Source organism: Bombus pyrosoma, linkage group LG4 (assembly GCF_014825855.1).
Source record: "Bombus pyrosoma isolate SC7728 linkage group LG4, ASM1482585v1, whole genome shotgun sequence".
Taxonomy (NCBI): domain Eukaryota; kingdom Metazoa; phylum Arthropoda; class Insecta; order Hymenoptera; family Apidae; genus Bombus; species Bombus pyrosoma.
In genome coordinates, this window is record NC_057773.1 from 790,847 (window position 1) to 806,886 (window position 16,040).

The 16,040-nt window shown below is 33.2% G+C and overlaps 1 protein-coding gene across 4 annotated transcripts in view; it reads left to right on the plus strand.

Annotated features, from left to right (window-relative positions):
- LOC122566857 (paired box protein Pax-6-like) overlaps positions 1-16,040 on the plus strand; it is a 144,369-nt gene that overhangs the window by 118,802 nt on the left and 9,527 nt on the right. For all 4 annotated transcript variants that reach the window (XM_043724698.1, XM_043724700.1, XM_043724699.1 and 1 more), the window contains one exon: positions 14,507-14,766. In XM_043724698.1, coding sequence (XP_043580633.1) covers positions 14,507-14,766 — 260 coding nt within the window. The remainder of the gene's footprint in view (positions 1-14,506; positions 14,767-16,040) is intronic.

Below are 16,040 nucleotides of genomic sequence, written 5' to 3' on the forward strand. Positions count from 1 at the left end.
TTGTAATATGTAATCTGCACGCTGAATACTGCAGACATTTGTATAATATATGTCCTTTAATTTTCAATTCGTAGTTATTGCATATCGTACATTGCATCCTTCCCCTAATCCTATAGATATATATTATATATTTCTACCACTTGAGTTAACTTTTACCCTTTCAACTAATGTAAACTGCACTATCATCCTTATCATATGTATCAACTTTTCTGTTAAAATAAAAATACTAAAAAAAGGAGCATTTCTAAGTACATATTATACAATTATATGTTATATGTATCCAAATACTTTTATTTTTTTTAAATAAGTTATCATTCCTGCTATATATTTTTTATTTTTTGCAATTAATGTTCGCAAACGAACGGAGAAAAATCGATGAGAGTTTCGATACATATATTAAAAATTTCAACGATTGACCCGTAATGGCGAATAGGTAAATAAAGTGGGAGAAACAATTACAAAGGCGGAAGTGTCGCGGCCAATCCTAACGAGCTAACGACAATTAGCACGTTGCTACAAGAAGAGGATACTAAAAGGGAGGCAGAGAGATAGAGAGGGGCACGTTAAGCGAAAGGAGTTTGGCAATCGATCAACACAGTGAGAACAGACGACGGCGGGGTTGGTGAGGTGGCTGGAGAACGTGCACAAGGGAACGAGGAACAGAGGCGAGTCGACGGAAAGGAAAATATTGGAAACTCCATTAGGAGTGGTGCAACCAGCCGTGCACCGGAATACATAAGCAGCTCTTCCATCGGCAGCAAACGAAGGGGAGAGAATAAACGTCGGGAGAAGGAGAAAGAAACCAACAGGCTACAGAGGTTATTACGCGATTCATTTGAAACCTTTCATTTTTCGTTCTGCCCTCCCCTACTTCGACCGTGTTTCCGTTTCTTTTCCAGATGAAACGCGTTTTCAATCGGTTTCCATTCGGTCTTCCTTCTTCCTCTTTTCACTTTCTTTTAGTTTTGTTCTAGTATTGATTTAGACTGATGGGAATATAGGAGATTTGGATGAGGACACCAAGTTTAGTTATCGAGTGCTTGGACCGTCTTTTCGATTTGTATAAAGTAGAAATGAATACTTAATAATGCATACTCTTAACTTTTTAATATTTTTATATTAACCCTCCAACTCCCAATGTTGTACTGGTGCAACACATATTTTAAAAATGTGTGAAATTTTTCCACTAATTAACATTTTTTTTCACAAAGCTCTTTTCACGTTTTTCTAACTACCCTTCCGTTTACACAAATTCACGTTATAAAATTAACATTCGCGGTAAGATCGCCACGTATGTTTCCTTCTTGCATTCAAGATGTACAGATCCCTTGAAATCTCTACGCTTCAAATTGAAATACGGAAAGTCTTTCTCTTACATTATACAAAAATTAAACGAAAAAAGGTTAAAAAGATCTTGTTACGTTTGGTAAGTTGCCCTTTAATTGTTCTCTTACGCGCGCGTAAGCATATGCATAAAACACATGTGTGTCTCATTCATTTGAATGGATCTATAAAGTTATAGTCTATTTGTATTCATACGACAGCACCATAAACACTGCTATGTAACATGTTCATTGAATGTGCAGTGTCCAACAGAATAGACGATTTCGCATTTCTTTCCAACCATTTAACATTAGCTGTCGCTCGTTCACGGTCCATCATATTTACTTCTTTGTCATGAAAATATTATGATGATAACATTACAAACATGAATGAGAACGTTACACAGCGCTCATTCGACTACGTGTTAATGTTTTAACCTTTTGACTGTGTAATAAGGGGGTGAACAATTCAGAATGGATGATTTAGAAAATATAATGACTCGCATTAACCCATTAGTTATCATAATTCCCATTTGGAGATTATAAAAAGAAATTTGTATAAATTTCATAGAATCAATCGTAATCCCCAAATGAATACACTTTTTAATTCACAAAACATATAGGAACTTAATCACGAAAGTATTCGAATATTAGAAACCTTTTGTGAATATATTATGTGCGTTATACAAGACATTTTAAAATTTCATTAACACTTTTATAACTAATCTGTACAGTTCCGTATTTCTATCAACACAACTGAAAAGAAATAGAACCTGAGTAGAATTTGCATTCGCCAAATATGTACTATAACGAGCACTATTATTATTTTTATTTAGTCCGTGCCTCTCGGCTTTGGACGAACTTTCAGCTTTCTTTACAGCTCTTTATTGCACTAATCGCCTTCTTATCTCTAATCTAACACTAATGCTTATAATCTATTTACACTTATGTCTACGATTATAACGAGCACTATACTTCAGTTATTTTATACATTCTTACATTTTTGTGCTTTATATTTAATTTTTTATTTTTAACCTCTTAGGCACGGTTGAATTTTGTGCGGGGCTATTTCTCTATACGGTAGAGTTAGACGCGAATTACGCGTAAACGATACAGCACTGCAATGTGTAGCGGATAATGCTGTTCTCTACGCAAGCACGTTGGAATGAAGTTTTTCTTAAAAATATGACGTATATACTTTAACTTTAATAATTTACTTTAATAATTAATAATACAATTAAGTGTGATATATTTTAAAGCACGGTACCCACATAGACCCACATAGACCCACGTCACAATTTTCACACTCATAGCGCGATAGTGTTTTTCAAATTGCTTTTCATTTCCTATTTTGAAGCGACATTTTGAGCTTAAAGATTCTAAAAAATTATAAGGATACGGATCGGTATGTTAAAAAGACCATCTAATAATGGTACATTTATTTTAACGAAAAGCAGCAATTGATATCTGCCACTGGCGTATCAAAAACAAAGACTATATATTCTGTCTGTATATTGTTAACACTGTCATAAAACGTTGCGAAGACAAAAAAAGTGTAAAGCAAGGGAAATGAAATTGATCATTTAGTTCAAACGGTGAGCGAATGAGTCAGTAGAGTGAGCCACTATAGTGGCGCGTCGTAATATAAGATAACATCCGCGAAAGCCACTATAGTGACGCATCGTACCTAAGAGGTTAAATACCTTGTAAATGTATAAAAACCCGTAATATAGTAATAACAATCAATTATTACAATTATGCTGGTAAAATTGAAAACAAATCTACATATCTGCATATATAGAAATTACAAGATATTTGGTCTAATTATAATGATATACATCATTCGCGAAATCACAAAAATATTTAAACAATCACACATTCAGTGAGACTATTTTTAACATTTATACGCTAAAGATGATTATTTATGCTGTATACTAGTTTTTTTTATTAAATACACGTATATTAAAAGTAGAAATGAGTTCTTCCCGACAATAAAATTTCCATTTTACACAAAAATCGGAAAGAGTTCATTTCTATACCTATCAGATTTTTTCCAAAAAATATTTTGTATTAAATATATTACAATATATTACACATTTATTGTAATACACCTTAAATATATGAGTAACACTTATTAAAACCACAAAAAGTTTAAAGAATTATTGTTACAAAACTAATGAAGGTCTATAAACCCAGTTGGAGTCAAAAAGAGTAAATTGCCCTGCAAAATGCTATTTGTTTCATTTCGGTCCGATTTTCTGTTACTGAGATATCATCGTTTGAAGAGATCCGGATTCTTCAATAATTCTCGATCACTGTCTCTCTCACACACATGAACTTGTCACTCTCATCCTGTCACTGACCAATCACAACCACGTTAATAGAGCGCTGATTAGTGACAAACAGTTTCTACGTTCTTTTACTATCAGCTACTAAACGTATAAATTTCCTAGAAGAAATGTACATAATAGACCGCTGCAGGCCGCCACTCATATTTACATACGTCTATATTTCAGAATCAATTGAGATATCCATTTAAATCAATGTACATACAATGAGGGTATTCTTGACAATCCTCTGAGTAGATATAAGTAGATATAAATATAAGTAATACTTAAAAAATTCGTGATTGATCCATGTGCACCGTTTATAAAATACTGATATATTTCTAATAAATATCTCGTTACTTCTATATAAATTTTCAGATATCGATTTAAATCAAATTTTTAACTATTCTCTGTGTAGATAATACTGACAAGTTTCATGATTGTCTTATTTGCTAAATACTATCGTTGACATAAAATATTGATGTATTTGTAATAAATATCTTGTAAATAATTGGTACACAGATTTTCGGATTTGACCAGTGTAAATCATGGCAGTTCTTCGCTATAATGATAATGAAGTTCCAAAGTGTTTTATATAACACATCCCACTATACGCACAAAAGCTTTTTATTTTAAGCATTCAAATATCTTCGTCGTGAGTCACCCTATATACGTATTATTAAAATGATATGTATTTAAAAAATTTCTCTTCTTTAATCCACCAAAAATTAATTGAAATTTCTAAATTCTATTGTATAATAACTTCATAGGAGAAAGTTGGCAGTTATAATGAATTAATATTCAGACATGGTATCCCTACATGGTGTTTCATAAGAAGTGGGCAATACGGATACAACGTGGACGATACGCTTCCAATACAATTTTATTACTCTTAATTTCCATCTTATTTCAAGCCATAAAATCTCTATGATTTTACTTGCACCACGAATCGAACCCCATGGTGTATAGATATATTTAGCTTACTCGCGCTTGAAAATTCTCCAAAATCGTTTTTAATATCTCTTTTTTGTGGCTAGCATCGCGCGAAAGTAATTACGAGGGTAACAGGGTTCTGTATATAGAGTGGCTTGTAACGACTGATACAAGTTGAGAAGGATCATCCTTGGCTGCGATATGTTATAGCTAGCGATGGGATCAAGTTCGATACGTACTCATAAATCCGAATCAAATCCGATACGTAGATCCAGCGTCCGCTTCAGGGGGTTCTTAAGATATAATGCTTCGCTCGAGTATTTGCAAATTTTTAGAATTTACTTATAATTATGTATCTTCGAGTATTCGAGTTTTCAAATTTCGGTTTGAAAAATTTTGAAGCTTCCAAATGTTAGAATTTAAACAGAAAAAAAGCTGAGCAAGACTTATTCGAGCAGCGTTTGATTCTACTTTGGAAACCTTCGTTATTTCCCAAAATACTCATAGAGGGTTCGAGTCTGTCACGTATACGATAGATTGGATTTCTACTTAAAAGCACCACTTCTTTTTCTCGAAACACTTATGGAGGCTTCGCATCTAATAGTCAATCAACGTTCGAATCTACTTCCGACGCACTTGAGCCCATCGCTAGTTATAGGAAGCTTAAAGAGAGAGAGACGGGAAGAGTGACAGAGCGAGGGTTGATCGCTATCGTCCCGCGGGCGCCGGATAGGAATCCAACGTATAATCCGCTTCGGTCTAATGCCTAATCCCACGGACAAATTTATTGGATTCTCAGTCCTTAATGCCGAATATATGCGCGTGGAGAAGTTTCGAGTTGGAAACACTCGCGGTGAAAACGTACCCCTCGGATTAGGGGTTGGAATTCGTTCGAACAATTACTGTACCGAGTATATTAATGCCTTAAATGTTGTGACGTTACTTATGAGGTTGGATGTCTTCTTAATGTTGTCTTGTAATGTCTAAGAGAGTTGAAGTATATTATTATAGTTGTTTGAGAAAGTTGGATTAGATAGGTTTTCGTTTGGTGGTATTTGTTTGGGGGCAAAAATAATATTGTGATGTTTATTATGAAAATTCGTAAAGCTTTAAATTACCTATTGGATAGTGTTCGAAAATATTATTGTAATGTACAGAATAAAAATTTGTAAAGTGTTAAGTCATTTACTATGAATAAACTTATGTCACCAAGAAAATGGAAATAGCGAAAATTAATTGATGCAATTTCTTTACAGCTACGTTTATCGTATCTTTCTATTTTTACATTAAAATTTGGTTTTCGAAGCGTGTCAAGCAAAACCAGATTAGATAGTCATTTGTACAAAACCGTATAGCAAGGTAAAACTATTTAGCATTTATTTTTGTAACTTCATAATTCTAAAAGGACAACGGCCTCGACTTGTTGTAAGCTCTATAAAAATATTCAGATTGGTTTCAAACTTTATCGACATAATCATATAATATTCGTGTATCTTCACGACGCTAATGAAATCTCAAAAATATATTAAGAAATATAATATATTCGTGAAAGATTCTTACAATAGCTATTCAAATACTTTTGTGTACCATTATACATAGAATTGACGAATTATTGATTAGAGCAGAAATTTTGTTAATTGTTTTATGTTAAATATAACGATACAACAATATAAGAGTAATTTTAATTATAAAAAATACGATTATTAATTATAAATAAAATTCGATCATGAACGTCACGTAGGTAAGATATAGTAAATTTTATCGTATATGTAAAGATTTTGTTTATCGTCGATTTGAGAGTTATGTTTGAACTTTCAAATTCTACTTTTAGTTTATGTTCACCGTGAATGTATTTAACAAATATAATTTTAGTTACACAATTTGTTTCATACATTACAGAATTATACATCTAAAACCTTACGTACCTATACCGTTTTGTACTGGTTTCCCATTCGAGAATATATCGTTTAACTATCGTCCCTCTCATTCTCTCTCCGTCTAGAAACCTTCCCTTGATGTAACCTCCCCTCCCCTCTATCCATCCGTTCCATTCTTTCGCTGGTCCGGTCGGTGAATGGCCGTTACTAACGCATCATGGCCGGCTATTGTCACTGACTGGCTTTTCTAGTCGATTTCAAAATGATAATCGCGACGTAACGCGTCGGGGGGTACGAGGTGTCACGCTGGAACGAGTGGCCCAATGTGCGTAATCTTTTTTTATTTTCCCTGACGGATACCACCCCTCGACACGGGATTCACCTATGACGTGTCGAGACTACGGGGTTGGCTACCGAATGCCAAAAACGTGTAGAGAAGGAAAAAAGGAGGGGAAAAGGTAGAGGGGTAATAAAAATGTGCGAGCAGGAAGGGACGTGGTTGGTATTACGCGTTATTAGCCGACCCTTAATACCCTGGCTGTTTTTGCTGAATTTTCGGGCCCGAGGCTGGTGACTTCGGCTTCGCTTCGATGAACACCGCAGAATAATCCTGCTAACATCTGTATCATTGGTAGCTATTCGAACATTCGATGCGCAGAGAACGGTGCATCTGGCCCCCGTGCCCCTTGTTACCCCTTCGACGATATATAGTGTGATATTTCAGCTATTTACACAGATAAACTTATTTTAAGTGTGTAAGAAATATCAGTTTCTGTTAATTCCATCAAATTTTTTATTTACTCATTGTTATCGCAACACGTAAAATACGATAAAAGTACTATTTCGTGCATTGTTGGTAGCGTGCGGGGCGCATACAAATATCAGTTTATAAATACTTCTTCCTTCATTTGACACTGGCAATATCCGACTACGTATGTAGTGTTAATACGAAATACTACTTTCGTTAACTCTTTTCTCCTTGACAATAAAAGAAATTTTTTCTGCGGATTATCTTTACAAAATCGTTAGTCGACAATTTCCAACCTAAAAATCTTAGATCCGGATTCCTCGAAAAGTTGAGTGTTTGATAGTGTTTCTACGATATAAGTATTCCCGTAAATAACGTCCAATCTTTGACAAACCTAATTTTATGACAAATATTAATAGATATTACTATCATTGCGTTAATTACATTAATATTATTAATGCGTAGCCACTGTTATTAATTTAAAAAAGAAAACATAAAGAAACTATGTGAAAGCAGAATATCTTTAATAAAGTACATGATTTATCAAAGACCTGAGATACTCTACGAAATATTGATTTCTGAAACGTGGCACTCCAATACTTCCTCACGCGGAATGTTCCGAAAGATTGATAAGAATAAAAGAAAATATATAATTGCATTTAAAAAAAGAAAAATATATATATAAAGAATATATAAAGAAAAAATATATAATTGTATTTGAATCTTCCGTGCAATTTTGATGCATCGTTGCACTTATAAAGAAAGTGAAGTCGTAGGAAAATAGACACTGCTATAACTTTCCTCTTAACAGCATTTTTCTATCGTTTAACAAATTCAATATTATAAGCCAACCCAATTGCGTAACGCAACTTGTATCTGTATAATACCAACAAGAATACAATTTTATATCCCAACATTCCCAGTTCTCGCAGAGAAATCCTCAAAATAGTCAAACATCCTTACGAAAGCATAGAGTCGACAATTTGCGTGTATGCGGCGGAGGAGAAGTCTGAAGAATAATGAGAGCTCGTAAAGCTGTAGATTTCTACGGTCTCGTTCGCGAGACCGTTAAAACATCGTCCCTAACTCGAGAATCGAGAAACTCAAGCTATAAAGTCACGCAGCCAGTCCAGAGCAGCATCGGTGAAAAGAAAAAGCTGGCTGGGTAATGGCCGCGAGCACACGAGTGGCGAACGGCATTATTAACGCCGATAATGGTCGTCGGTGCACTTAGCTAAACGTCGCCACTTCGCCCCTGGAATTTTTCTATCGTACTCGAACGAACCACGGCTGCTACAATGGCAACCACGAATATGCCACTCGTGGCTAGTGTACAGTTTATTATTTCTCGTAACACGAGAAGCCCTCGAGAAGATTGGAAATGCGTGAACGATCATCAGAAGAGCTGGATGGAAGGGTGTAACAACAAAGGAACTATTTTTCTCTATGGTCTGAGGTTGAAGTTCTGTATGGTACCGTACGCGTGCCTTTCTGCTTCTTCGAGAGACTCTCCAGAATTTAGGAGACAAAAAGAAACCATTTCTGGCAGGATTGGACATTATTGAAATCAATTTTTATTTCGTTTCAGACATGCCATTCTTCTTTCATATTTCGATTTTTAGTCTTGCCTAAATATTTTTTAATACAGTGCCTTTCTTTTTAAGTATTTTTCTACCTATTTGTGTTTCTACACTATTTAACATTATTTATATCTTATCTTTTAGATACTATTTCAAAACCCATAAAATTCACAGATACATGAAACCTGCATCCGAAAGTTCGCAGAAATCCATTTCCCATTGCTTAACCACGCTTAAACAGCAACAATTGCCCAACAAAGAAGCCAAACAACACAAGACTAACCCAAGCGTATCAAAAACGTTTCGATGAAACAACCGTGCCACTTCCAAATAGCGTTTGCCACTTTACCAATCATTGACCATCGATCAATTCCATAATGAAAAAGACCTCCCGTTCAACCATCAAGATCCCACACATTGATCCGATTCAAATATAACAGTTGGTCACGAGTGAGTTACGTATCGTTGAAACTATAGTTATTGTTACGTAAAAACGATCGAAGTAGCATTGTTTCGATCAAAAATCGATCGGCTGTTGAAAAATCAACGATTATAGGTACACGAAGAGCAATAATCAGGGCTGAACACTTTTCGTTTGAAATGGATAAAATTATTTCTTGACCCTCGAGATTTCTTGTATTTTTAGTATCAGATATAACAAAAACGTAATTTTGACTGTTTAATCATAAACAACAGATATTAAAATAATATGTACCTGAATTTAAATAGTATAGAAATAATGTTAAATGATGTAAAAATACAAAAATACAAATTATGTTACAGATGGTAAAGTTTAAAATGTGAAATTTATGGCATTATATTTGAGCTAGGAGGGTTAAATATATAAAAATGTAAATGTACAAAGTATAAAATCACATTTTTCCACTTTTCGTAATCGTTTCATACCAAGTGAGATATTTTCTATCATAAAAGGATCAGTCTTTTGTAATTTCGCAAGAGATGTCGGGAAAAAAACGAAAGGATCGCAACAGATGTTGGAAGCGAGAGGAGAATGTATCGTTGGAGGGGAATCCCTTCTAGCCATTCAGTTTCTCTTACTCTTACTCTCGTCCTTGGTCTTTCGCCCCAACCAAATCTCTCATATCGTCGTTCAACGTATTATCCACCAACCCGAGTTCAAGCTCGCTCAAGCGCGATGGCCGACTTCATTTTCACGTTTCTGCTAAAGCATCAGCATTCTTTTAATTTTAATACTATGTACATATTATTTTTGAAAATTCACAAATATTAATATTAACATAAAACTTTACGAAAGTAAATTAACACATTCAAGATTATAATATCTCATTGATAATATTTCAAATATATTATACATATACTGATATTTTCGAATAGACTTTAGATGTTGAATTATTATATGCGTACTATATACTTAATGAGTTTTTATTATTAATCGAAAAAGATGAAAAATAACAAAAATTGATTTCTATTGAATTTATGTTAACTTATTTGTATTATATATAACTCAAATTTGCTATAATAATGAATATGTATATGTATGTATGTAAATATGTGTATATAAGGTGTTTTGAAAGCTTAATGTTAACGTAATGTAGTATCTCGATGTTGATTGACTTAAGTAATTGGAAAAAATTTTGTCGAGACTAACGAACAAAACATTTAAAGTCAATATAATCTTAAAATTGTATTTCCTCGTGATATTATGCGATTTTTCTTAATTAATAATAGTCGGTAAAATTATGTAGTATAATTTGCTTATATATTACAAATGTAATAAACATATCTATACGGAAAAGAAGCTTGGAACGTTTTACTTTGAAATATGTTCAGGTTCATCTTAGAAGAGCGATTTATTTTGCGATTGTTTTCACTAAAACTAACTTTGAATGTTAATTTTTCAAATCGCTTCAACTTCGATTGTTTTCAGCTTTTATATTTGCTTGCACTATCAATAATAATTGGTCATCAGCGACCAGTAGTAATTTATATATCAACATTTGAAGGGAAAATAATAATTTTCATCTTTTTTTCTTGCTTTTCTAATTTGATATATGTAGTGTTTCTTTTCTTCATACATTCTGTTCACTATTAAGTGTAGAATAAATGCAAGTTTTTGTTAAATACTTCCAATAAAAAAAAAATAATAGTCGGAATTTGCATCGACGCTTAATGAAAGATAACATGTATCAACTAAAATACGACAATCTCCATTAAATACATCAATGACAAAAACTTACTTTAAAAAGCAATCTTACCAAAAGCAATCGACCATACATTAAAAAAAGAAGAATAAGACCGACGAAACGAAACTTAAAATTCGCAAAAGTAAACGCAAAATAGCCTGAAAAAAGAGAAAAGAGCGTAGAAAAATCGAAAGAAACAATCAGTGGAACAAAAACGAGAAAAACTAGGGCAAACGAAGTGTAAACTGTGAGAGGTGGAAAAAACAACGAAGAGAAGAGGAGAGAGGAGAGAAGGGAGAACGACAGGCGAAAAGTAGAACTAACCGGAGGCGGAAGCTACAGACAACGAGCGAAGGATGGAAGACGAAAGAAGCAAGAGGAAGAGGAAGTTCCACATTGTTCTGGATTCTACATCCTGTAGTGGAAACTTGGTGTAACAGCCCTCCGATTCCACGAGAAGTTTAGTACTAGAAACGTGGCTCCCTGCCAGCTTCCACGATGAACCTTAACCGCATCCATGAAAGGGGAGACTACGGATTATCTCTCGAGTTCTCTCACTTCCTCGACGATATCATTATGAAAACCATCGTCCTTCTTAGGCAAATGGTAATACATCACTAAGCTGTAGATTTTTTTGTATTTATAGGAAATTTGAAGGTGCAGAAATATATAAAATGCACGTAATGGGCAAAAATATATAAAATATTTATCGTATAGTATTCGTTATAATATTTAATAGATAAATAATAAGGTAGAGAAGAAATGAACGTCTCGTTTGATGATTTTGAAAGGAAGATAACACGTTTGTTAATGTGTTTAGTTTGAGTATGAGAAATCAGTAAAGAACTGTATTTTGAATTTTGTAACCTTTTGTAACCTTTGTAAAATAAATTATGCAGCCAAAATTGTATTTATTAAATTCAATTAAATACAATTTATTCAATGGTGAATTTAAAATAAAAATAGAATTCAATATTTCAAGCATAGCACTCAAATTTACTATATCTTTACCATATCTTTCCTATATGGTCTTCATAATCATACTAACTAAAATTGCTGTTAATCTGTTACAACATAAAACAGTTACTAAAATTCCGGCTTTAACCAATAATTCATCAACTTTACATATGATTTCACATAGTCATTTTTTATGATTATATGTAGTAACTAATAAGTTAAAAATTTCAAGTTAAAGTAGAATGTAGAATAGGATCATCCAATAGACGTATTACAGCGATTACGGTATTTATTATTAATTCCGAGATAAAACGTATTAATACGTCTTTGGCCAACAATGAATTAGCATCTGCCTAATTCACGGTACAAAACGATACAGCAGACTCCCAAAATAAGCGAAGAAAGACCTAACTCAGACAGTAAGTGTCGGAAAAGAAGCGGCAAGGCTCGACAGAAACGGGTAGCTCGACCCTATCGAGAAGTTGTTATCAGGTTTCCATTAACGCGTCGAAGACTCCAAAGCAAAGACTCCAAAGTGAAGATTATCGTCCCAAGAAGTGAAACAAAGAAGAGACTACGACGAAGGTGAAAATTAAAGCAAGAAGGTGAAAGATAGAAGCCAGAGATAAAAAGGGGAAGCAAAAAGAATAGCAGAACTGGAAGAGTAAAGGGAAGAAGAAGAAGACAGAGAGAGAGAGAAGATGGCACTTTGCACGGATGACAGAGGCGTATCGTGCAAGGGAGAACAGGGACACTGGCGTCGGGACGCTCGGCGTCTTATCGTGCGTCCCTCTTTCCCTAGCCAGCCATTCCACCAGCTCCCCCACCCTCCCCCCAGTGCAACCCCCCGGCAGTTCTCGTCGTCGAGCCAAAACCCAGTGACGCCTCGACGCACTCACCCAGAAACCGACGATAAGGTTCGCCCAGCAACGCCTCCTTTCCCTCGAATCCTCCCCCTCGCGTTTCTACATGCACGTATACATGCACGAGACCGTGCACGCACGTGGATATTTATATAAGAAAACTGACGAAGGCCTCTGTCGACGACCCTCGAAAAAGAAGGAACGAAGAGGGAGAGGGTCAGTAAAAACTCGCGACGTTGTACGAGATCGATAAGGTTTGGGGATCGATTTAGAGAGGATTTCGCGTGATTCGCGATTATTTTTTTACTAGGGAACTTGAAAATTTTGATATAGAGAAATATACCTACATAGAAACTAGATTGGAAGTGTTATCAGATTATTATAAATTAGTAGTATTATTACTTAATCCACTGCATCGTTATATATAGTAAATATATTTATAATATATAATGTATGGTATATAGTAAATAATATTTTATTGGTATATTTTATTCCGTAAACTTTCTTTGCAGTGTGAGACAAATAGCGATGAATGTTATTTTTAAATTTCTCAATTCAACATTGAACCTAATTTTCTCTGGAAATCTATTTTAAATCAATTAATTATATAAATTATCAGTATGATTCATGTTTGAAGGTAAAGTTATAGGTATTTTAAAGTTTAAAGTTTAATGATTTTGAATCGTTGATGAAATTTTTTAATTTTTTAATCCTTTTCGAAGAACATGTCATGGAAAATGAAATTACAATTATACAAGAATCAATGGATATAAAATTTTAATCAAAATGAACACCATTGGTTCCAATTATTTTACATCAGTGAATAACTCTATAATTCGTTTGCTGTCTCATATGTGCTTTTATATAATTTATATGTATTCGGCTTGAAATGAAACACTTTATGCGGATAACCTTTAAAAAACATACGTGTAACGGAAAGACCAATAATTATAAACCAATAAATTATTATAATAAACCTCTACGTACATATTTTAACAGGGAACTATAATATGAATAATTAATTGATACAGTAATTTCTTCTTACCATCTGGATATATTCAATTATTAACAATTGTGAGTTAATCTCAAAACTTCAATATCGTACATTGTTAATTCATAAATTCCTCTCTGCTGCTAATTATCCCGTCAGATATATAAATACAACATTTACTTTATCTAAATATCTCTTTTCATGTCTAATTGTTTAATTTATATCATTTTAATTGTCCCTTTGCCAATTGAAAACGCTTTTATTCAGGTGATCTGAATATTATACTAGGTATATCTGTCAATAAAATAACAGATAGATCGATAACTTATTGAAAAATGAAAGAACATAATATGTATATCACTGATCCAACTTAAAATCGCAATTGTAAAATGAACATTTTAATATTTGATAGGAATTCGTAACAAAACAAACTTTTGTAACCGTCCAACACAATATCAAGGGTGACTCGCGAAAGTATTTTTACATATACCATAAGAAACATTTATTGTAACATGTATTGTATCGTACGTGTTACGTAAAACATTTAGAACTGTAATGAGACACGATCGTCATGATTATACTGCTTTCTCAACCAATCTGGAAATGTACATATATAGAAATTGCAAGACATTTGCTGCAGACGTATATGCATTAGTAAAAGATTAATATACCGCATAAACAGCCATCTTAAATGTACAATAAATGTTAAAAGTTAACTCATAAATTGTTAACTTATTTTATAGTTGCAGAACTAGAGGGTGGTGCACATTCGGACGAAACGAACAGTGGAGGTGACAACAGCAACGCCGGAAGTGTATCCGGAGGCACGGACGACGATCAGGCGCGTCTTCGCTTAAAAAGGAAGCTTCAAAGGAATCGTACAAGCTTCAGTAACGAGCAAATCGATGCTCTCGAGAAGGAATTTGAGAGAACGCATTATCCAGACGTTTTCGCCAGGGAGAGACTTGCTGGGAAGATTGGTCTACCGGAAGCTCGAATACAGGTGACTACATACATATATTCTCTAACTACATACAGTGACTCGCATTAATGTTCAGACACCACGATTTGCAGAACATTATTATTATAAACGTTTATTTCTAATAATTAACTAGTTATCTATATTTTAATATATTGAAACAAATGTTGCAGTTGATAGAAACATATATTTTATCTAATATACATATTTTTTCTAAATAAGAAATAATAAGCTAATAAATGTCCGAATATTAATGGGAGTCACAGTATATTAAATAAGTTTTCAAGTATAATTGATTACAATAATTTTTTTCTAACACTTTTATTTTTTATTATTCGTCTTCAAATTTCAAAGGTGAATCGCCTACCATTATAATATAAAGAATTTCTTTTAATGAAGCAACGAATTCTTCATCCCTTCATCGCTTACTATTAAACCTTTAAAATACTAAGTATAATATAGTTATTGTATAGTTACTTTATTACACAGCATGTGTACCTAATCATACACGCAGACACAATGCTATTAGTTTATAAGTAGGAAACAAAATTCGAATGAAAATTTGTCCAGTTTCTTTTGTAAATCCCATTGTTTATATAATTTTTCAGTTTACGATAAATTTTAAACAAAATTAAAACGAATAAACACTTGCGTGATTTTAGTAATTGTAAACGTAGAAAAACTGATACCAATCGTATTTATTGGTTTAGTAGTTGTAATACTAATTCTTATATGTCGATATCCTTAATACCTCATTGAAAATAATAGTTTTTTTCATCTAAAAACATTATCCTTATAGTCTCTGACGAATTCTACATTAGTGATTTACGTATTTGACAACTAATATAATTACTGAATAATCGCTATATATTTATAATTCTTGTGATAATCATTTTTCTACACTATTATTATATAAAGGAAAGAATATTATGCTTTTATAAACAAAACATACCTACTTACATATTTTTACTTTTGGGAAGCAAAACTAATTTCGACTACCATAATATTCATAATTATTTTGTAACTTATATAAAAAACAAAACGATAAACATATTTTATAATGCCATATTAAAAATTAAATATCGACACTACTAATGTGTTAAAATTCCTAATGTATTTCAATTTGTAGGCTGTAAGACTATAAGCACAGAAATCCTACATCTAATAGGTTGTTGCGGAATCGGCTTTCTTCCTCAATTATGTTTACTTGTTTACATTATTACTGTATAATTAGAAATTGCGCCATTTAAATCGATCCCTCCGAATATCTCTGAAACTATTCATAACATCGGAAAATA